Below are 23115 nucleotides of genomic sequence, written 5' to 3' on the forward strand. Positions count from 1 at the left end.
AGCCCAGGAAAAGCTCCTGGGAATGGGACAGAGCCATCCTGAGCTGGGACAGCCCAGGAAAAGCTCCTGGGAATAGGACAGAGCCATCCTGAGCTGCGACAGCCCAGGAAAAGCTCCTGGGAATAGGACAGAGCCATCCTGAGCTGCGACAGCCCAGGAAAAGCTCCTGGGAATAGGACAGAGCCATCCTGAGCTGGGACAGCCCAGGAAAAGCTCTTTAGGAATAGGACAGAGCCATCCTGAGCTGGGACAGCCCAGGAAAAGCTCTTTGGGAATGGGACAGAGCCATCCTGAGCTGGGACAGCCCAGGAAAAGCTCCTGGGAATGGGACAGAGCCATCCTGACCTGGGACAGCCCAGGAAAAGCTCCTGGGAACAGGACAGAGCCATCCTGAACTGGGACAGCCCAGGAAAAGCTCCTGGGAATAGGACAGAGCCATTCCGACCTGGGACAGCCCAGGAAAAGCTCTTTGGGAATAGGACAGAGCCATCCTGAACTGGGACAGCCCAGGAAAAGCTCCTGGGAATAGGACAGAGCCATCCCGAGCTGCGACAGCCCAGGAAAAGCTCCATGGGAAGAGGACAGAGCCATCCTGAACTGGGACAGCCCAGGAAAAGCTCCTGGGAATGGGACAGAGCCATCCTGAGCTGGGACAGCCCAGGAAAAGCTCCTGGGAATGGGACAGAGCCATCCTGAGCTGGGACAGCCCAGGAAAAGCTCCTGGGAATGGGACAGAGCCATCCCGAGCTGGGACAGCCCAGGAAAAGCTCCCTGGGAATAGGACAGAGCCATCCTGAACTGGGACAGCCCAGGGATCCCGGCTCTGGAGGTGGCAGAAAGAACAGCTGCTCTGGGAATTCCAGCCCAGCCCCTCCCCACCCTCCCAGGGAACAATTCCCAATTCCCAAGATCCCATCCAGCCCTGCCCTCTGGCAGTGGGAGCCATTCCCTGTGTCCTGTCCCTCCAGGCCTTGGAAAAATCCCTCTCCTGCATCCTTCTTCCCTTTCTTTAGGAGGTTTTGGGAACAGCTTCACCAGGGATCACCTCCACATGGGAATTCCAGGCCCTGAGGTGGCAAGAGGACAATATCCCAGTAAATCCTCTGGATGGGATGGATGGAAGGAATTCCCAGCAGCACATTCACTGCAAATTAACCATGAAATGAGCCTTGCCTGAAGCTGGGATAAAACTCAAACTGAAGATGAAAAGAACCTGAATCTGCCTGAAATTTCCATGGAACAAACAAGAATCATCAGTTCTGGGGATCTCTCATCTGGATCAGGAGTGGTGATAAATCCTGACTGGTATCTGTTTCACTACCCTGACTGATAGCAAATTAAATATCCTGATAAGCACATCAATATCTCGATTTGATATCAAATTCAATGCCCTGATTGATATCAAATTCAATATCTTGACTGATATCAACTCCTGCTGATAACTCCAGCAGCAGATGTGCAAATGTAAGGCTGAACTCAAGGAGTAAATCAGCTGCTGGATGCAGAGGAAGCAGCAAGAACCGATTTCACAGCTCTCGGGTGCTGGTTTAGAGCACAATCACAAAGTTGTGCTCTCTGTTTCCTCCCTAACTCAACAAAGAGCTGTTTGTTTACAAAACCAATCAGCTGGCAGTGATTTCAGACAGGATTTCTCCTCACACCCTCAACACGGTGCAGGCTGCTCGAGGATAAAAGCAGGGACCTTGCCCCATGGTCCCCTTTCTGCCATCCCAAAATAACCCCAAGTGGAAGGGCAGGAGGCTCCCATGAGCAGCAATCATTCCCAAACACAGATGAACATGTTCCTCCAACTGCACGAGGAAGGAGGAAAAAGCCAAGCCACTGCTCTCCGATATTTATAAACATCAACATGTATCAGGTGTCTTGCAAAATTTTTTTAATCTTCTGTCGTTCCTGTATTTCTTCAAATACACCTTCTTCTTTTCTCCTCCTGCTGCCACAGTGCAGAAATAACAATTCTCCTCATGGCATTGCAAGGAATTTTGAACAGAAAGCAGCACAAACTGATTAAACCGAATTTTAGCTGCAGTTAAACACCTCCCATTTCTCCTGACAACACCTGCTTGGAGCAGCCTGGGACAGTGGGAGGTAGAACCCGATGGGCTTTGAGATCCCTTCCCACCCAAAGCACTCAGGGATTCTCCCACACCTGCAGCAGCTCCTGCACACCTGGGGCTGTACCAGCATTTCCTGCTGGAGGGGGATCTGCAGCTAATCCAGCTCTTCCCTCTTTGCTCTTTGCCCTGCTCTCCTCTACCCCTTTCCTAAAGAAAACAAAACCTTTACCAGCACAATCCTGCAGAATTGCACCCCAACACCTTGTGAATTTTGCAGTGAATCACACCCATGGGTCACAAAACATTTTAATTCTCACTGTCTCCTGCACACCCCTGCTCCTGCACAGAGAACCCCAGCTCTGCTCCCTCCAGTTTAGCATCTCCCACCAGAAGCACCAAGTTTCCAACTGGAAACAGCAGAAACAATCAGAAGAGAGAAGTTTACCTCACACGGAGATTCCAGAGCTATTTGCAGATATAAGGGAAACCCCAAAGCCAATATTAACAGATGCTAATGAGGGGAGGGGGCTTTGTTCTGTCAAGTGCTGCTCCAACCAACACAGGGCATTAGCAAGCAGCAATCATCTGCAATTATGCAACAGGCTGCTAAGACAATGAATTTTTCCTCAGGGAAAGTTGTCAGTTGCAATGGAAGGAAAAAATGGGTATTTTAAGTGACTCTCAAGCAGTTCTGCAGGTTGGAAATTTGAAAAGAACAAGCAGTGGTTTAGAACCAGAGTCGTTTATTCATTCCCTGGTTTTTATTAAAATTGACCCAATCCACTATGAAAATAATCCTGCTAAGCCCTCTTACAAAGGGCTTACGAGTTAGGCCAATATTCAATTTGGCAGAGCAGGGAGGAGGGGAGGACTTACCCATTATCAACAAAAGCAATTCTTCCAGCAGCCAGGGCACAGAGATCCCACTGAGATGGGATTATGAATTAGACAAATTAAGAAAACTGATCCCCCTCAGACAAGGCAAATATAAAGATAAAAGCAGCCATCTGTGCAGCGCAGAACTGGGTTTGTCTGCAGCAGCAGGCAGAGCAGGTATTTACAGCAGGTATTTACCAGGGTGTTCACAGGTCCTACTTTGCAGATGTTATCTGCCCTCCCCAGCTGCAGCCAGCTGGGGCAGAGGGGAGCACCCAGCAGCAATGCCAGCCCTGCACAGGAGGAGAGCACCCGGCAGCAATGCCAACAATGCCAGTCAGCCCTGCACAGGAGGGGAGCACCCGGCAGCAATGCCAGCCCTGCACAGGAGGGGAGCACCCGGCAGCAATGCCAGCCCTGCACAGGAGGGGAGCACCTGGCAGCAATGCCAGCCCTGCACAGGAGGGGAGCACCTGGCAGCAATGCCAGCCCTACACATCCCTGCACTGTACTGGGATAGCCCTGGCTCTGCCCCAGCACTGCCCTGGGAGAGCCCTGCACTGGCCTGGGACAGTCCTGCCACTGCCCCGGGAGAGCCCTGCACTGCCCTGGCACTGCCCCAGGACAGCCCTGGCACGTCCCTGCACAGACCCGGGAGAGCCTTGCACTGGCCTGGGGCAGCCCTGCCCTGCCCCGGGACAGCCCCTGGCACTGCCATGCAAGGAACAGGCATTCCCTGCCTGCTCTGGGACTCACATCGCTCACATCTCTGCAGAGAGAACAGGAAAGGGAGCATAGCGTTGGGAACGTCTGACCATTCCTTGTGCTCCCATTCACGTCTGCTCCCAGCCCTGCCCTGTGCTTTCCTGAAGTGCCAGGGGAGCTGCTGTGGCACCATCACCAACCTTGCTCGACTGCTCCCATCTCCATCCCAGCCCCACTGCTCCCATCTCCATCCTGGGCCCCACTGCTCCCATCTCCATCCTGCTCCCACCACTCCCATCTCCATCCCAGCCCCACTGCTCCCATCTCCATCCTGCTCCCACCACTCCCATCTCCATCCCAGCCCCACTGCTCCCATCTCCATCCCAGCCCCACTGCTCCCATCTCCATCCCAGCCCCACTGCTCCCATCTCCATCCCAGCCCCACTGCTCCCATCTCCATCCCAGCCCCACTGCTCCCATCTCCATCCCAGCCCCACCGCTCCCATCTCCATCCCAGCCCCACTGCTCCCATCTCCATCCTGAGCCCCAATGTTCCCATCTCCATCCCAGCCCCACTGCTCCCATCTCCATCCCAGCCCCACTGCTCCCATCTCCATCCCGGCCCCACTGCTCCCATCTCCATCCTGAGCCCCAATGTTCCCATCTCCATCCCAGTCCCACTGCTCCCATCTCCATCCCGGCCCCACTGTTCCCATCTCCATCCTGAGCCCCAATGTTCCCATCTCCATCCTGAGCCCCAATGTTCCCATCTCCATCCCAGCCCCACTGCTCCCATCTCCATCCCAGCCCCACTGCTCCCATCTCCATCCCGGCCCCACTGCTCCCATCTCCATCCTGAGCCCCAATGTTCCCATCTCCATCCCAGTCCCACTGCTCCCATCTCCATCCCAGCCCCACTGTTCCCATCTCCATCCCAGCCCCACTGCTCCCATCTCCATCCTGCTCCCACCACTCCCATCTCCATCCTGAGCCCGAATGTTCCCATCTCCATCGCGGCCCCACTGCTCCCATCTCCATCCTGAGCCCCAATGTTCCCATCTCCATCCCAGTCCCACTGCTCCCATCTCCATCCTGGCCCCACTGTTCCCATCTCCATCCCAGCCCCACTGTTCCCATCTCCATCCCAGCCCCACTGTTCCCATCTCCATCCCGGTCCCACTGCTCCCATCTCCATCCTGGCTCCACTCCCATCTTCAGCGCTGCCAGCACTGAGGAAACTGAAAATCTCAACCCAAACATTATTCCAAACTGCCAGTACTCCCCAGCTGCCAATAAATCATCAATTTATGGGAACACAACACATCAGTAGCATGGAAAGCAGAGGCACAGGGGTTTAGTTTGGGGTGTTTTTTTCCTTCATTTTTGTTTGGTTTGTGGTTGCTTTCTTTAATCCAGGTTACAGAAGCGTCCAACCTCAGTGTCACAACCACTGGGACTGTGTTCCTCTGCAGGGGCTTCTCCAGGACCTACCCAGCTGCACCAATGGGGCATTAACCATGGACATGGGCACAGAATCATGGAATACCCTGAGTTGGAATATCCACAGGGATCATTGATCCAGCTCCTGGACCCCCACAACCCCATCCTGGGCATCCCTGGAGCTCTGGCAGCCTCGGGGCTGTGCCCATTCCCTGGGGAGCCTGGGCAGTGCCCAGCACCCTCTGGGGGAAGAACCTTTCCCTGAGCTCCAGCCTGACCTGCCCTGGCCCAGCTCCAGCCGTTCCCTGGCTGCTGTCCCTGTCCCAGAGCAGAGATGGGAGCTGCCTCTCCAGGTTCTGATGTCCCAGAGCTCCCCTACAACGATCTCCAGGGGCTGCAGGAATCTCACTGCCACACTCAGTGACCCCAGCACAGCCACCTGCAAGGGCAGCAGCCCAGCAATAATTGAACACTTTCAGTTAAATGTATAAAATATTTCTCACCAACATTTCTCTTCCAGGGCAGGCTCCAATTCCCTGCTACCCCCAGTACTCCAGGTTTGAAGTTAAGCACCTCCAGTTGCCTCATGGCTCTGTGTCCCCATCCTCCTCCCACCCTCAGGATTAAGTTTCACCAGCACCTCACCCAGCTGCTCCTGACTCCAGACACAGACTTTGCACAACCTACTCCAAATCCAAGGTCCCAAATGCCTGTAAGGGGTTGGGGACAAACCCAACTGCACCTCACAGCCCCTCTGTGCTGCCCGCTATCCCCAGAGACGCTGCACCAAAAATCCCTGCTGCAAAGCTACAGATCCAAGGGATTTCAGCAAGGAAGAGCAGACATGCAGCTCCCCACCCTGAGGCTGGGGGAGAAAGGAAACTTGCAGGGCTTGTGTTAAGCCAAAGATAAGGGTCAGGGCTGTGGGATCAAGGCCTTAAGGGCCATATGCGCTGGGCTGAGCCACAGCACCAAAATCCCACATGGAACTGCTAGACAAAGCTCCGAGGTGAGTTCTTCATCCCAGAGAACAGCCTGGACAAGGTGCTGTAACAGAGGGACAACGTTCCCTGCCCCCAGAGCTGCTTTCAGCAGTACTGACCACGGTCACTACCAACAGCACAAAGCTTTCACAGTTTAGAGTGGAGAAAAAGGGGCTCTGGGACTCTTTTCAATCCCTGCTTGAGAAAATTTGCACTTCCACTCACTGGAAATTCATGAATTTGAGGTTGGAAGTCTGAGGATGGAAACAGCCCCAAGAGAGAAGAAAATTGTGGGGGTTTTTAAGTATTTTTAATGTCCCCAGATAAGGATTATCTGTTGATCTCCAAGTATTACCTACATTTTGAGAGCAGGATAGATAAGAGATTTAACTGTTTGACAGTGCCTTTTAAAAAACTGCTCTGATGTCTTCACAAACTCCTTCAATCACTGAAATTAAAACGGTGCTTAACAAGGAGCAAGAAAACTAGAAGATAAAAGAAATCTAACACTGAATGCAGAAACGTTCTTCCTCATCTTTCTCCACTATCCATTTATTTCAGACTCTCCGACTTTCTCCCCAAGTTTCCTTCTCATTCCAGGATCAGAAGGGGTGGAAACCACCAGTGCCTTGTTAAGGCATCTAAACTGTACAAAATCCAGGTGATTTTTCACATGGTTCTGAAAGCCAAATCAAATCCTGTGGGATCTCCTGAAATCAGCCTTGGGGAGATACAGAGAAAATTCAATGGGTAAAGAATGGAAACTGTGAAGCTGAGGGAGAAAAACCCCAAGAGAAAGAAGAAATAGTGGTTTAGGTGGAAGAGAAGGGTGAGATGTCACCTTTCCCAGAAAAACCCGCTCATTCCAGCATGTGGAAAAGCCCAGTGACAAAAGGATGCCATTGCCAAAACTTTCTGCATCGCAGTTACAAGAAGGGGAAAAAAATGAGTCATGACTGGAAGGCAAAGCTCCAAAACACAAACACAAACTCGCTCCTTTCAGAAATGCCTAAAGAAACCGAAAGCTGGGAGAACTCAGCAGTTTTAGGAGCTCCTTGAGGCGTTCCAGCTCCGTGACCTTGTGTCCTGACAAGCGAAGCTGAGTGCTGTGCTCGCTGTGAACCTGCTCCCAGCCAGCCTGGGCTCTCTCTCTCTGAGAATGAACCTCCTGCCCAAATGAGATGTCACAAACTCATCTCCTCAGAACATTCCCACCCCCAGCATTCCACAGGCAAGCTGCACATGGAGCACAGCAGCTGCTGTGCAGCAGCTTCAGGCAGGTTTTTAATGTCAGGTTTGCTCCTTTGAAAATCATTTTCACCTCCTCTTAGTCAACAGTCTTGGGGTAAATTAATCCAACCTGGAAAAACAGATTTTCCTCTCAAGTCACATCAAAGTCCAACCCTGGATTATGGTTTTCCACAGAAGGAAGGGGGGAGAAAGAAAGGGGGAGAAGGAAAGCAGGGATGGAAGAAGGAACAGGGGAAGAAAGGAGGTCTTTGACCTGAGAGAGGGCACCTTACTATGAATCCCACCATGCCACAGTCCTGGTTTGCCCTTTTCTCCAAAACAGCAACTTCAGGGTTCCAGGGGTTTTTATTTTTTACATCTGGCTCATGCACTGGGTAACAGACAGGATGGACTAAACATGAAGGAAATAAACTGGTTTGAACTTGAGAGGAGCATCAGACTCGCATCAAGCTGAGCTGCCACACATGAACATCCTCCTACCAGACATGATTTTCTCCTCTGTCCTTCCACAAGGGACTCACTAAAGGCAAAAGGAACCAGGCAAGGCAAAGAATATTTTCATCAAACTTCCAGGAACCTACAGGAACAAGCTATTCTTTCAGGTCACTCTAAAAACAGATAAATTCTCTTTTTTCCAAGAAAACCAGTGGGCATTTTCCCCTAAATCTGCCACTTCCTTGCTGCTGTGAGAGATTAAATTAGTTAAGTCTGGCTGGGGTTCTGTGAAGCTCCAGCTGCAGGCCCATTATCTGTGCCCTGCTGTTATCCCTCCTGCAGCCCTGGCACACCCTTCCCAGTTACTCCAGACCTTAAACACAGCCCTGGCCTTTCTGCAAGAACCAAAAACAAGGTGGCCAGGACTGGAAACAGAGCAGCAGACAATGCCCCACAGCACAACGAGGTCTGAGCTCAGTGAATCCCAAAATAAACCTGCCCCAAGGATTGGGACACCTGTCCCCAGCCAGATTTCGAGCTGTTACTGTCCAGCTACTCTCTCCTGCTGGATGAGCCAACAGGTGGAAGCTTAACTGTTCCTCCCTCTGAGATGGATTCCAGCCTGGAAGGTTTGGGGGCCGGCAGGTTTGGGGTTGGATCAACCACACACACACACACACACACACACACACACATATATCTCACAGGCAGAACGGAGAACCCTCAGCATCACAATCGTCCCAGCAGCAAAAGTTGCTGTTTCATGTCTTCCCCCTCCCAAAATATGGATTTTTTTTCTCCAGACCTCTCACTTACCTCTCCCATAGCCCGTCCCTCCAGAGCCAGCGCCTGGAAATCGTGATTCAGCTCATCCATGGAACGCACCTATTCACAGATGGGGGAGAACAGGCCATGAGGAAATGCTTTTCTTTGCTGTTATTTTTATTATAATCACAGTTTATAACCATTTTTCTGCTCCAGACTGAGAGCTACATTCCACATGAGAGCCTGTAACAAGGTTATGGAGCTCCAGAGGATGACTTACCTTTAACACTTCCAGCAGTTACAACATTTATATACTTTCATTATTTTACACACACATGTATTATTACACACAGATTTATCTGTGTGTTAGATTTATACATGCACAGGAAAGGAACAACCAGCAATTACTTTTAAGACACACAAAGCCTAACACAACTGTCTCTGCTCATATTTCACAGCGGTTTCAGGTGAAGGAGTCAAGGCATGAGGAGCCAGCATCATTTCAGGTGGGAATCAAGAAAAATCTCCTGTATAAACCTGGCAAATTTTTCATCCAGGTTACACAGACACGAAGCAGGAAAAAACCAACACATTGATTTGATGAAAATTGAGTCATTTAGAGCAGAAAAATAAAGCATAAACTTGAAACTATTGGATAAATAAGTTGACAGAAGCATAGAACAGATCCACAAGGATGATCCAAGTGCAGCTCCTGGCCCTGCCCAGACCCCCAACAACCATACTCTGGGAATCCTGAGCTGGAATATCCACAGGGATCATTGATCCAGCTCCTGGACCCCCACAACCCCACCCTGGGCATCCCTGGAGCTCTGGCAGCCTCGGGGCCGTGCCCATTCCCTGGGGAGCCTGGGCAGTGCCCAGCACCCTCTGGGGGAAGAACCTTTCCCTGAGCTCCAGCCTGACCTGCCCTGGCCCAGCTCCAGCCGTTCCCTGGCTGCTGTCCCTGTCCCAGAGCAGGGATCAGTACCTGACATGGACTGGGTTTGTTGAAAATGCAGGAAAACCCTTCTCCTGCTTCTCATTCCCAAATCTCAGCCACTGAGCACACATGAGGAAGCAAATTCAAAAAGAAACCCCAACTCTGGACTTGTAGCCAAAGCCCAGCAGCTGAGCCACGTGCTGGGACTGGGAGCAGGTGACTGCCCTCCCCTGCCCCACTCCAGTGTCCCAGCAGCCCCAACACCCCACATAAGCAGCACAAACTCCCCTCCTACTCAGTGTTTACACACTCTCTGCAGCCCAGCAAGGCCGAGGCACCTCTCTGCTCAGCAGGGAGGAGTTTATAAAGCTCTTTCAAATGAGCAATGCTCACAGTGATCCAGGCTCCGTGCAGCATGCTGCAGTCTCAAGCTACGTCAGGGAAGGTACAGGTTGGATATTAGGAAAAACATTTTCACCGAAAGAATAATAAAGTACTAGAATTGACTTCCCAGGGAGGCGGTGGAATCCCCATCTCTGGATGTGTTTAGAAAAAGACTGGACATGGCACTTGGTGCTATAGTCTAGTTGAGGTGTTAGGGCACAGGTTGGACTTGATGATCCTAGAGGTCTCTTCCAACCTCGTTATTCTGTGATTCTGTGATTCTGTTTACACACAGGGTTTAGTCCCGGCTCTGCACAGAGCCCTCCCAGGCTGAGGAAGGAGCTCAGCAATACCTGCTGGGTGAGTTACAGGACAAAAAAAACCCAAAAATTGTTTAGATGCTCGTGGCCCACCAGTGACCACCACAGTAATGTTACACCACCATCAGTTACCTTAACCATGACTTCTGATACTGCAGTGCCACTTCCAGCAAGACCAAGACCTTGGGGTTATGTTTTATTTCTATTCTAAAACAATATTCTGTAGATCTCATCTACGACAATATTCTATAGATCTCATCTAAGAAAATATTCTATAGATCTAAGACAATATTCTACAGACCTCATCTAAGAGATGAGATTCTATAGATCTCAACAAAGAATCAGATGGAAGAAAGCATCACATAAACCTCCAGAAATCCCCTCCAGTCTAAATTCTATTCTGTGGCCATCATACTTTGCAACAGATTAGTGGTATATTATTGAATTATTTAATAGATATTTACATAATTTGCAAATCCTCAAGGGTCACTCCACTCACTCAGAATCCCAGTTTAAAAATCAGGTATCTCTTGTTACTGTATCTCAGCTATTTTCAGTTCTGCCTCAGCCTTGCCACCTTTTGCAGTGACATGGGCCACCAAGTGAAACTCTTCCCAAAACTGCAGCCCCAAGGACTTTCCTCCCCTGCCAGCTCCATCCCTGCTCTGCAGCTGACACAGCTCAGCTGCCTGGTGCCACACAAACGTCACTGGGACCAAATTCTTCTGTGGAGCACTTCAAGCTGAACTCATGGAAAGTGCTGCAACCTCCAGATGTGCCAAACCACAAAAGCTGGCAGAGAGCAAATTATTATTTCCATGAGATATCTGAGAGAAGTTGCACAGAGAGATTCAGAAGGTGATGTGAACTCACAGCTGCTGAAGTGATGTCCCAGCAAACCACAGAAGGCACGCAAAGGCTGCTCCGAGTGTGTCCAGCAGCTTCCCCAAAAGAAATCATCTCCCAGGGCTGGGCTGTGGGAACCTCAAAACAAAGCTGCTACAAAGATCCAATCACTACATTCCCAGTAAAATCCAAAAGGATACTAAGTGATATTTTTATTTGATTTGATCAACATGGAATCATGGAATGGGTTGGGTAGGAAGGGACATTAAAGCTCCTCCAAGTGCCACCCCTGCCATGGGCAGAAACATCTTCCACCGTCCCAGGTTGCTCCAAGCCCCGTCCAACCTGGCCTTGGACACTCCCAGGGACAGCCACAGCTGCTCTGGGAATTCTACCCCAGCCTCTCCCCACCCTGCCAGGGAATAATTTCTCCCACACATCCAATTTAAACCTATTCTCTGTCAGTTTGAAGCCATCTCCTCCTGTCACCCCAGGCTCTTGCCAACAGTCCCTTCTCCATCTTCCCCTGCAGGCACTGGAAGGCCACAATGAGACCACCCCAAAGCCTTCTCCTTTCCAGGCTGAACAATCCCAATTCTCTCAGCAGAGGTGCTCCAGCCCTGCAGATGACTTGGTGGCTCCTGGACACGCTGCAACAGGACAATGCCACAGGAGAAACAGGCTGCCTCCATCCTCTTCCCCAGTATCCCTTACCCCAGCCATGATGAAAAGCAGAAAATAAAAATTGCCTCCTCTATCAGCTATCAGATGTGAGGAAATGAAGAAATTATTCATTCACAGATATTTCACATCCCTTATCATCTCTCTTTCAAGAATCCTAACAAATATGGATAAAAGCATTTTCTAAATCAGGTCTTTGTGCCTGATTTTGGCCACTCTGAGCTCAAAGTGTCCATAAACAGCAATTCTCCAGCTCTTTCTCTCACTCACACAGTTTCTTTACCTTCACTGATCACTGGATCCATTTATTTGATTTTCAAAGACAGCACCCAAAGGATCCTTTTCCTATTTCTCAGCGCCTCTAATGTTAAACAGCAACACATTTTCACCTCATTGCACACAAATATCCCAGGGGTCCTTCATTCTCCCTTCCCTGAAGAACAAAGTGTCTGGAACAGCAGAACACAAAGCCAAAGCCATGACTTCCAACACCTCTGCATTCCAGAAGTCAGGGATTCCTCTGGAATGGCCATTAAACAATAGAGCTGCTCTTCCACCTCATCAGGATCTGTTCTTGTTACTGATCCCTGAGCTCTGAGGAGCACACAGCAGAGCCAGGATGGTGTAAACACAAGAAACAAGGAGGTCCACAGAGACAGAACTTCTCCCCAGATGAGCACTGATGCCGATGAGATTTGATGACCAGAAAATGTGGCTCACCACTGAAGCAGAGATTTGAAAGAAATCCAGAAGACAACGCCAGGATCAATCAGCTGCACCAGGGAGCGATGCCCTGACATCTGGATCTGATGTGACATCCTGGGAGGGAGAGGTGAGCTCCACGAACTTCAGGAATCAGAAATCACACAAGGAGAGGGCAGCTGGAGTCCCAATCCCTTGGGAAGCGATCCAAGTAAATCTGACTCCCGCTGCTCTCAGCCAGCAGCACCCCAAGGCTGCCCCCTGCTCCAGCCTGTTCCAGGCAGGCGGTGCCTCTGAAAGGATGCAGAGTGCACATCCTCACAGGAGCCAGCTGCTGCCTTCCCGAGGATGAGAGCTCCTCCCTTCTGCTCACACACACCACAGAACCCCACTTCACAAAATGAAGGCTCTGGACACGAGCACCACGTTCTAGAACGAGTTTCAAAGTAGGTTTATGCACAAGAACATCCCACCCCTCACCATGGAACATGTGGATGCACTCAGGAGTGATGTAAATCTCATTCAAGAAGAACGATTTCCACACACTAATAGAGGAATGTGTGTCACTGTAACAAACTCCAGCTCCAGCCACTCCACTGACTCAGAAATCATTCCCTGCCTGCCCGGTGGGAGCGCACATCCCAAAGTGGGATTCACCACAGCCACGACGAGAAACTGGAGCAAAACCACGGGATCACTGCACTTCCCGAGGCTGGGGGGAATCCAGCCCCTGCTCTGCACCACTTCTCACCTCTCTGCTGAAAAACACGGGGCAAAGCAAGACACAGCTGCATTCCCAGTGCACACCCAACAGACACAGCTGGATTCTCCACTGCACACCCAGACAGAGCTGCATTCCCAGTGCACACCCAACAGACACAGCTGGATTCCCACTGCACACCCAACAGACACAGCTGGATTTCCACTGCAAACCCAGACACAGCTGCATTCCCAGTGCACACCCAACAGACACAGCTGGATTCCCACTGCACACCCAACAGACACAGCTGGATTTCCACTGCAAACCCAGACACAGCTGCATTCCCAGTGCACACCCAACAGACACAGCTGGATTCCTCACTGCACACCCAACAGACACAGCTGGATTCTCACTGCACACCCAACAGACACAGCTGCATTCCCCACTGCACACCCAACAAACACAGCTGGATTCTCACTGCACACCCAACAAACACAGCTGGATTCTCACTGCACACCCAACAGACACAGCTGGATTCCCACTGCACACCCAGACACAGCTGGATTCTTCACTGCACACCCAGACACAGCTGGATTCTTCACTGCACACCCAGACACAGCTGCATTCCTCACTGAACACCCAACAGACACAGCTGGATTCCCACTGCACACCCAACAGACACAGCTGGATTCTCCACTGCACACCCAACAGACACAGCTGCATTCCTCACTGAACACCCAACAGACACAGCTGGATTCTCCACTGCACACCCAACAGACACAGCTGGATTCTCCACTGCACACCCAGACACAGCTGGATTCCTCACTGCACACCCAGACACAGCTGGATTCCCACTGCACACCCAGACACAGCTGGATTCTTCACTGCACACCCAGACACAGCTGCATTCCCCACTGCACACCCAACAGACACAGCTGCATTCCCACTGCACACCCAACAGACACAGCTGAACTCCTCATTCACATCCCTGAGGCACAGCTGGATTCCTCACTGCAAACTCCTCTCTGTCAGATCTCCAAACCTCATTTGTTCTCCCAGATCACTGAGGGTGGAAAAGATCTCTGAGCCCATCGAGTCCAAGCTGTGCCCAGTCCCCACCTTGTTCCTAGCCCAGAGCTCTCAGTGTCCTGAGCCCTTCCTTGGACCCCTCCAGGGATGGGCACTCCAAACCTCCCTGGGCAGCCCTGCCAAGGCCTGAGCACCCTTTCCATGGGGAAATTCCTGCTGATTCCACCCTGAGCCTGTTCCCTCTCCTCCTGTCCCTGTTCCCTGGCTGTCCCCTCCTGTCAGGAGTTGTGCAGAGCCACAAGGTCCCCCCCTGAGCCTCCTTTTCTCCAGGCTGAGCCCCTTTCCAGGTCCCACAGCCTCTCCTGGGGCTCCAGCCCCTTCCCAGCTCCATTCCCTGGACAAGCTCCAGCCCCTCAGTATCTCTCCTGTCACGAGGTGCCCCAGCAGTGGCAGCATGGGGACAGTCACTGCCCTGCTCCTGCTGATCACACTGGTCACAGAGCCCAGGTGGCAGCGGCCTCTGGCACACCTGGGTCCATGTTCAGACTGTCACCAGCATCCCCACAGGGCCTTTCCCAGTTTTCCAGGCTCTGCCCCAGCCTGGAGCTGCTGGGGGTTGTGGTGACCCACAGGCAGGATCCTGTATTTCACCCTATTGATCCTCCCAACCCCCTTGGCCTCACATCAGTGCTCCAGGGGCCTTTCACAATTCCAACAGCAGACACCCAATCCTATTCCGGAAGGACAAAAAGCATGGAATGCTTTCAGCTCTCCTGTACTGCAGACTGCAGCAACCCAAACCTATTTCTCCGGTGGTCAATGGCCACTTCACACCTCACACACTGCAGAGGAGCCCCTCAGCAGCTCTGAACCAAATATATTCACGGGGATTTTCCAGCCCCTGGAGCAGCTCATTCATGTCAGGCAGCCACTTCACACAGGACAACTGCACTTTCTTTTCTTTTAAATAAGATTAGACAGCCTCATCATCAAAAAACTCAGTGCCAACAACTCAGAAGCAAATGTCTTCCTTGTGCCAAAGCTACCCAGCCACCAGCCCTTGTCCATTCTGGAACACTTCTGAGTGGATGGAGCTGTACCAGACAGGCACAAAGCACAATGCCAGCAGGTGAGGATGTTCTGTGTGCTGGGACCTGCTGCTCACCCACCACCCCACAAACCCTGGCAGACACTTTTCCCTGTCTCCAAACTCCTTAAACCCTGTCACGGATTTAAGTATTCCAAGTTATCTCGTGCAGAAGAGCAAAGACTCAGCTGTCCATCACAGACATCACCGAAGATCCACGGCTCTGGATCACCCTGGAGATTGAGAGTGGGGGAACAACCCACACACAGGGACTGGGACTGAGCCCCTCCTGCTCCAGCTCTAACACTGCACCCCAAAACAGGCCCTGGTGTCCCCTGGGGAAAAAACTGCAACACAGCAAAAGGGTCATAAAGATGCTCCCAGGGCTGGAGCCCCTCTGGAGCCAGGCTGGGAGAGCTGGGGGTGCTCCCCTGGAGAGGAGAAGGCTCCAGGGAGAGCTCAGAACCCCTCCAGGGCCTGAAGGGGCTCCAGGAGAGCTGCAGAGGGACTGGGGACAAGGCCTGCAGGGAGAGGACCCAGGGAATGGCTCCCACTGCCAGAGGGCAGGGATGGATGGGATCTTGGGAATTGGGAATTGTTCCCCGGGAGGGTGGGGAGGGGCTGGGCTGGAATTCCCAGAGCAGCTGGGGCTGCCCCTGGATCCCTGGCAGTGCCCAAGGCCAGGCTGGACTGGGACAGTGGGAGGTGTCCCTGCCATGGCAGGGGTGGGATGGGATGAGCTTCAAGGTCCCTTCTGAACCAATCCACCTGAGATTCCATGAAACCACAGAATCCCAGGATTCCCCAAACCTGCAGCAGCCCCACAGCCCAGCTCCTGCCAGGAGCCAGGGCACTGCTGGTGCTGCAAACTCCAGCTCAGTGGATCCCAGCAAACCCAGGCCCCGGGGAATGGCACTTGTCAAAAGGGATTCTGCACTCAGGTCAATTAACAGCAGCCAGGGCCCCAAACTGTCCTTCTGATTACTAAACACTGAGCTGAAGCCCCAACAAATTAGCATGAAAACAACAGGGAATTTACCTTGCAGATTTCCACGATTGTATTTTTTATTCTAGAATAATCCAAAGGGGTTTTTCACGCCCTGAGAGCAACCAGCAAAGCATGTGAATTGTAATTTTAGGTGAATATTAATGTCAACAATCTGTGTTAATACTGCACCTTATATTAAGCAAATATGGTTGCTAAAATGACCTTTACATATAAATTCCAAGTGCAGGGCTGCATCACATTTCAGGTATCCCAGGGGACTGTACACCAGTTTTTTATATATTAAGGAATCCTCATTTATGTAGAATTTACATTCACCTGGGCAGACAGGCAGCCAAACTATCCAAGGCTAAATTTCACTCTCAACCCCAAAGGATTCTTTTTCTTCCTCCTTATCCAAGAGATGTTTCACAGGAAGCAAAAGGCAAGTGGAATTAAACAAAGAAATAAAACAATCTGGCATAAAGGAGGAAAAAATATAGAAAACTAACTACAAATTCCTTTGGAGAAAAAGAATCTAGAAATATTTGCTAATAAATATTTGAGCGAAGAAATATTCTAGTGATGATGTAAACTGCCTCTAAAAGTGCACTATGAAGCCAGATTTATGATTTTTTTTATGTTGAACATTAAATAGATCAAATACCTGTATTTATTGGGGGCTATCAGTGACTGAAGAGGGTTTAAATTATCTGTTTCTATTTAGCCAATTCTCTTAGAACGGAAGCAAAGCAAACCTCTGCCAGCAGCCCCAGCTCTCCAGGTTCCCACTCCCTGCTCCTCACCTGGCCCCATTCCCTTTTCCCAGCCTTTCCTCAGCCCAGGATCCATCTTCCCTCCCTCACACTGGAGCATTTGCTCTTCCCAATTCTCCTCCTGGCCAGGAGGGATCTGCTCCCACCGAGGCAGGATGGGCCCTGCCAAGCCAGCAACTCCTGAAGCTGGAACATGCAAATGGAGCAGTTCAGCATTCCTTTGATCTGCAGTAAATTACAGGGCCCAGTGCTGCCCTCAGCCCTGCAAACTGACTGCAGGGAATCCCACAGAAACTTCCACAAGAAATTCTGGGCTCAGCTCCTCTTTGCCATCCTGGCAAACAAAGGCATGGCAAGGGAAGGGTGCTGGGACCACAAATCGTGGGAAGGACTCTCCTGCTGCTGGCCAAGCTCTTGGAGGGACTGGAGGAGCCCCCCAGGATTTCAGCTCTGCACAGGCCTGGAGCTCCCACCCTGCTGGGGCATCTCTCTGGCATCTCTCCACTGCTGCAGAGAAATGTGGGAAATGATATAATCATTGTATTTCTCTGGAGAGACAAATGTCCTGATTTCTCAGCTCTAAGATCCCAAAATTCCAGACTGATTTGGGGTGGAAAGGACCTTAAAGCCCATGTGGTTCCAGCCCCTGCCATGGGCAGGGACTCCTTCCACTGTCCCAGGCTGCTCCCATCTCCTTCCAACCTGGCCTGCAAGATCCAACAGCATTTGTTTTGTTTGTGAGAAAACAAGATGAGATTCCAAGTTCCCCCTATTTGTATGTGCCAGGGGCTTACCTAGAGCACCTCCAGAGTGTGATTATTCCTTGGATATTTATTTTTAACTCCTGTGCACTCTACAAGTGGGAATGTAGTCTTTCCATCCATTTGGCCTCTGTATTTTAAGACTGCTCAATTTGCAATTAAAAGAACCTAACAAAAAACTCCAACCAAACACTTCTCTAGTAAAACATCCCTCAAAAAAGTCAACATTACTACAGGAACACCAGAACTGAGACAGGAAGAACAAAAATCATCAAAACCAAGAAGCATCCTTAGAAAGGAGAGGAGAAAATCAAAAAACTACAGCTGAATACTTTGATTTATATACTCACAAGTGTTTAAACTCTTTAAATGAACTAAAAGTTTACAAATTTCAGATGGAAACAAATCCTCCTTCAGCTGGGGGAGGCTGCTTGAGTTTGAACAGCTCATACATGAGGCTATTTCAAAAAATCCCAGATCTGAGTGCCTTCAGCCAATGTACAGCACCCAGGAGAGGGGAAATGCATTCCCCAGCTGACAGCAAGAAAAGCATCACACGCTCCACAACAGGTTTGCCACTGACAACCAGAGCCAGGGTTAAAATATGTTGTTCCATCAACTGATTACTGCCCTATTTTTAGCCTTCTCCCATAACAATAGTAGGTAAAGAAAGAATGTGAAGTCACAAGTATTAGACAGGATTAGGTGGTTTAACTACTATTTTTGTAGTAAAGGATTCATGGTTAGAATCGCTACTACCATTAGCACTGGAAGCAAAAAGCCATTGAAATTGCAGATTGGCTAATGCCTTCCCTGGCATGGGGCCAGGCTGATTAATGATTCAGGGGACAGAAATAACTGCAGCAAAAGCAGCCTTGCAGAGGGGCTCTCCTTCCTCAGCTAATTATGTTTTTCCTCCCATTTTATCCACCCAGGGAAGCGCTTCATTAATGTGGAATTTAGGTTACCCTGCCATGTCTCAGGCACATATTGGGGTGCAGGATTCAAAAATACTGGATTTGGGAAGAAACAACCTTAATTTTGTCCTGCTGGAGCTGGCAATACCTTGGGAAAACCATCTTCTGCATCCCAGGTGTGCGCCTGGATGTGTGGGTTTGCACAAGAGCTTGGGGCCACGCTAAGATCTGATCTTGGGGAGGCTCTTCCTTTTACTCACAGCCCTACTCTGACTTTCCCAGTTTTAAATTCAGAGGGAAAAAAGATGTGGAGAAGGGATGCAGCAGTGTTTAACTGCAGTGCCAAGGCACCTCTGTCAGAACAGATGAGAGTGCCCTCATGCCACCCTGAGAGGGACTCACTGAGGGTTTAGCAACAGTCGAGTCTCACCTCAGAATGAATGTCTGAACAGGGCAACAACCAAAGCCAGATGTTCCCAATAAAAACAACTGCCCTGGAACAGAAGTTATCCCTAACAAAGGCAGGAGTAACAGGAGAGCTGAGAGCAGCTCCTTGCCGGGAGGGAGCAGCATCACATGGCAGCAGCACAAAGGAGCGTTTGTTCAGCCTGACATCAGCACTCAGGGAAAACAGCCTGGAAACCATCCCTGATACACCTAAAAGGGAGTGCTCTGAGCCAGGCAAGCCAGAGACAATGCTCTGCAACAGCTCTTTGCTACAATGCTTTACAACAGCTCTTCATCGAGGAGCAGCTGGATCTTCTGATCAGCAGCTGGAATTTGTGGCAGGTCACAAGGAACAGGCGACTGGGGATGGATTGGGTGGCTGGGGATGGACTGGTGTGGCTGGGGAGGGACTGGTGTGGCTCAGATCCACTGTAAAACTTCACCCATTTACAAAAACGCTCCCAGGATCACAACCTGCTCAGCAGAAGCACAAGGAGGTCAGGGCAACTCAGCAAACCACAACTGAGCTGCTAAGGGGAAAGCAAAGTTGGGGAGAGGGGAGGAGAAAACAAGCAGGACAAGTTCTGTAATAAACCTCTTTTAAAAGCACACTCGTACAAGATAACCACTGAAATACCTGAAGTCTTCTGGAAGCACTGAAATTTGTAAATTCAGTAATGAGAGAAAGTGTCTCTGCTCCTCCTGAGTGAGCACCATGGCAAGGAAGCAGAGCAGAACAGCAACAACCACGGAGAAATCTCAACACCAGGTCACTTGGGCAATGCCAAGTGGACAATCTTATCTGCAGCTGCCCATCAGGAACAGTAAAATCCATGGATTCGGAGGAAACAGTCTCAGAGTATCTTTCTGAATGTTTCAGAGTGTTTTCTTTCCCCTGTATATCACAAGGATTTTCCAACCTGAAATATCCAACTAAGCCAATCTACTCATGCTCCTTCTGCCTCAGGAGAAATTTTTAGGGAGCAACACAAAGCAGAAAACCAAATTAAATGTTCCAGTTCCCCTCCCAAGCTACCCGTCCACTATGGAGAAATCTCTGTGAAACAGATCAGCCAAACCAGACATTTCATTTCAGCAAGGAATTATGTTTCAAATTGCCTGGGTATCAAATTAGCACAGCCCTTTCAGTGTCAGGGAAAGGAAAGCCCTGAGCAGTTCACTGGGACGCAAGGAAGTTCCCATGAAAACTCAACAGGTTTAATGAAACAGAGGTCAGAAACCACCTTCAAGAGCTGAGCCACAGGGGCTGTCACATGGTTTGTGTGACAAAGGACTCACACCATGCCTTCAGCCCCAGCACAGACAACACATCCAGTTATTTGGGACACATATCCACGGGCACATCAGAAATCATGGAATGGTTTGGGTTGGAAGAGACCCCAAATCCCAGCTCATTCCACCCCTGCCATGGGCAGGGACACCTTCCACTGTCCCAGGCTGCTCCAGCCTGGCCTTGGACACTTCCAGGAATGGGGCAAAATCTCTGTCCTAAGGAGTTAAGCACCACTTAGCCAGGATTTCCCTCTGGAAGAACAAACACCAGGGCTGCCTTTGCTTCCAGGACCTTTTCAGAGGCTCTTGCCCTAACTTTCAGGGCAAGCTCTGGCCATGGTGCCTGCCAGCAGCACCCAGTATTGTCAAATGTTCTCAGATCCAGCTGCTCCCAGGGCAGGAAGCAACCTGGCTGGAGGAGCTGTGCCCCACCAAGGCAGCTGCCCGAATTACCTCCTGCCTCCGCTTGAATCCAGCTCCCAGTGAAGAACTCACATGGCCACACTGCCAAAAGGCAAAACTGAGCAGAAACCCCAGTCCCAGCCCTGTTGTACTGACTATTCTTCACCAACTCCATGTGAAAAATTCCCCACATTCAACAAGACCATCCCTGCAGAGTTCTATTGTCTCCAATTATTAATTAAACATGCTCTAAGAGGAAGCAAATGCCTAAAATCATTTCCTTCTACCAAGCAACTCCCACACTACCCGAGTGCAATTCCGACAGTCTAAGTATATCCAGTGACTGCAATTCCAGAGGGACACCACCACAGAACTCTCCCTTCGCTCCAGTTCAAGCACACACACGCACAAACCACAAGAGACCCCGGCCAAGAAAACCCAGCCAATTTTCCTAAAAACCTGCTCAGTGTTGATAACTTATCCCAGCTGAATATCCCGAGTGTCATTTCACTGCCCCCAGGAGGAGCAGAGGCTGTTTGGGTTTGTGAGGAGATCTGTGCAACCTTTCATAACCAAGGCAGACCCAACCCGGGCCATTCCTCACCTGGAGCCATCCTGTGCCCTCCCTAGGTGATGTCCTGATCCCTGCCCGTGGTTTTTGCAGGATAAACAGCACACAAACACCCTCCTGCAGCCAGGGTAATGCTCTGCCCAACAGCAACCAGGCATCAGACAGCCTAAACCTGCTCACTTTAATATTAAAATTACTGGGGACCCTGACACTCAACCTCATCCTGCTGCTTCTTGTGGATAAAGAGAAAAATTTCCAGTTAAGTGTGTTCTATGGAGGTTTGGTGATTAAGGATTTGGAGCTGCAAACAGCTGGGATTTTGCTCAGGAGATCTGAGAGACCAAGTCAGGAAATCAAAAGTCTGATTCCAGCACCTCTTCAGTGTCTGCAGGGACAAAGGAGACCTTATCAGCACAAGTTTTTTGTGTGGACGGTGAAGCTTTGACACCTGAATTTGTGATATGAAAGGAGCATCTTTAATTGCTTCGTTTTATATAAAAACCTGGCCCCAAACACACCTTCCAGAGGAGCAGGGGAAAATGCAACAGGAAAAGAAAGTTTCTAAGCAAAACACAAACAGTCAGAGCATCTTCCTGCTGCCCACAAGGAGAGGACACCACCAGGAAGGAGCTTCTCTCCCTTCCCTGGGAGGAACTTTCCCTTAAGCCAACCCTGCTAAAGCCACTCTCAGCTCAATTCCCAGAGCTGCCAGGAGGAAAAGTGACCAGGAGGAACAGCACAATTAAACCTATGGAAAATCAGGATACTGCAGCTCAGCTGTGACTCACAGCACTCCTGGCTGTTTAATACCACCATGAGATGTCATCATTTGGTAAAAGCCACTGCAGTGTTATCACCAACAGACACACATGTGTCTACAAATGCAACAAAAAGAATTTGGGATTCAACAATTAAAACTCTTCTACCTTTAATTATGACCTCCCCAGCTCTAGGCAGACATTAACCTATACTAGCCTAGAATTATATTTTTTCTGACTTCCCATTATCTTTTAGCTACTGAGTTTTCTAACCAGTCTTCAAAGCTGGGCCCTCACTGAACCATCTCTGAAAGTCTAAAATGAAAAGTACAGTAATAAAAGTGCATCCATAAGAAAGAGAGTCAGGAGACATCCCTAATGATTCCCTACCTCCCTGCATGTCCCAGCACTTCCTTCCACTTCTGTTCTTGCAGGCCAAATTCAGTTCTATCCCAGCTAAACCCAAACTGAATTAAATCATTTTGCATGCATAAGATTAGTCCTTGCTCCAAGGAATTTATAATTTAAGCAGCAGATGTGGAGGTGGCCAAGAAGTCAAGAAGAATGGCAGTGTTAGGATTACACATATCCTGCATTCTGCTTCCCAAGAGTAAAACCCTGAGGCAAGCAGAGAACCATGGAAAAAGGGATGGAGCACCAAACTCTGCAAAAGTGCCCATCAATCACTGGAGCACCCAGTATCGAACAAGGAGGAGGAGAACAGGGTTAGTGCCCCACCTCAGAGCCGACCTGAAGAAATTAAGACACAAAGACTGGTGTGGAGATGAGCACTGAATGCAAAAGCATTGGAACTATGGCAGTACTCCATTTATCAGAGTGTAACAGCCAGCAGGAAGCAGAACAGATAAAAACCCCAACATCAATTCTGGCCTGGTGGGTATTTCCTGAGCCTCAGCTCACAGAACTCACAGGGGAAACTGAGAGAGCATCACACAGAATCATCTGTGAGCTCCATCCTGCAG

The 23115-nt window shown here is 50.1% G+C and overlaps 1 protein-coding gene across 7 annotated transcripts in view; it reads right to left on the minus strand.

Annotated features, from left to right (window-relative positions):
* PUM1 (pumilio RNA binding family member 1) overlaps positions 1–23115 on the minus strand; it is an 89217-nt gene that overhangs the window by 59786 nt on the left and 6316 nt on the right. For all 7 annotated transcript variants that reach the window (XM_068172922.1, XM_068172919.1, XM_068172921.1 and 4 more), the window contains exon 3: positions 8585–8653. In XM_068172922.1, coding sequence (XP_068029023.1) covers positions 8585–8653 — 69 coding nt within the window. The remainder of the gene's footprint in view (positions 1–8584; positions 8654–23115) is intronic.

Source organism: Anomalospiza imberbis, chromosome 25, assembly GCF_031753505.1.
Source record: "Anomalospiza imberbis isolate Cuckoo-Finch-1a 21T00152 chromosome 25, ASM3175350v1, whole genome shotgun sequence".
In the NCBI taxonomy this organism is placed as follows: Eukaryota; Metazoa; Chordata; class Aves; order Passeriformes; family Viduidae; genus Anomalospiza; species Anomalospiza imberbis.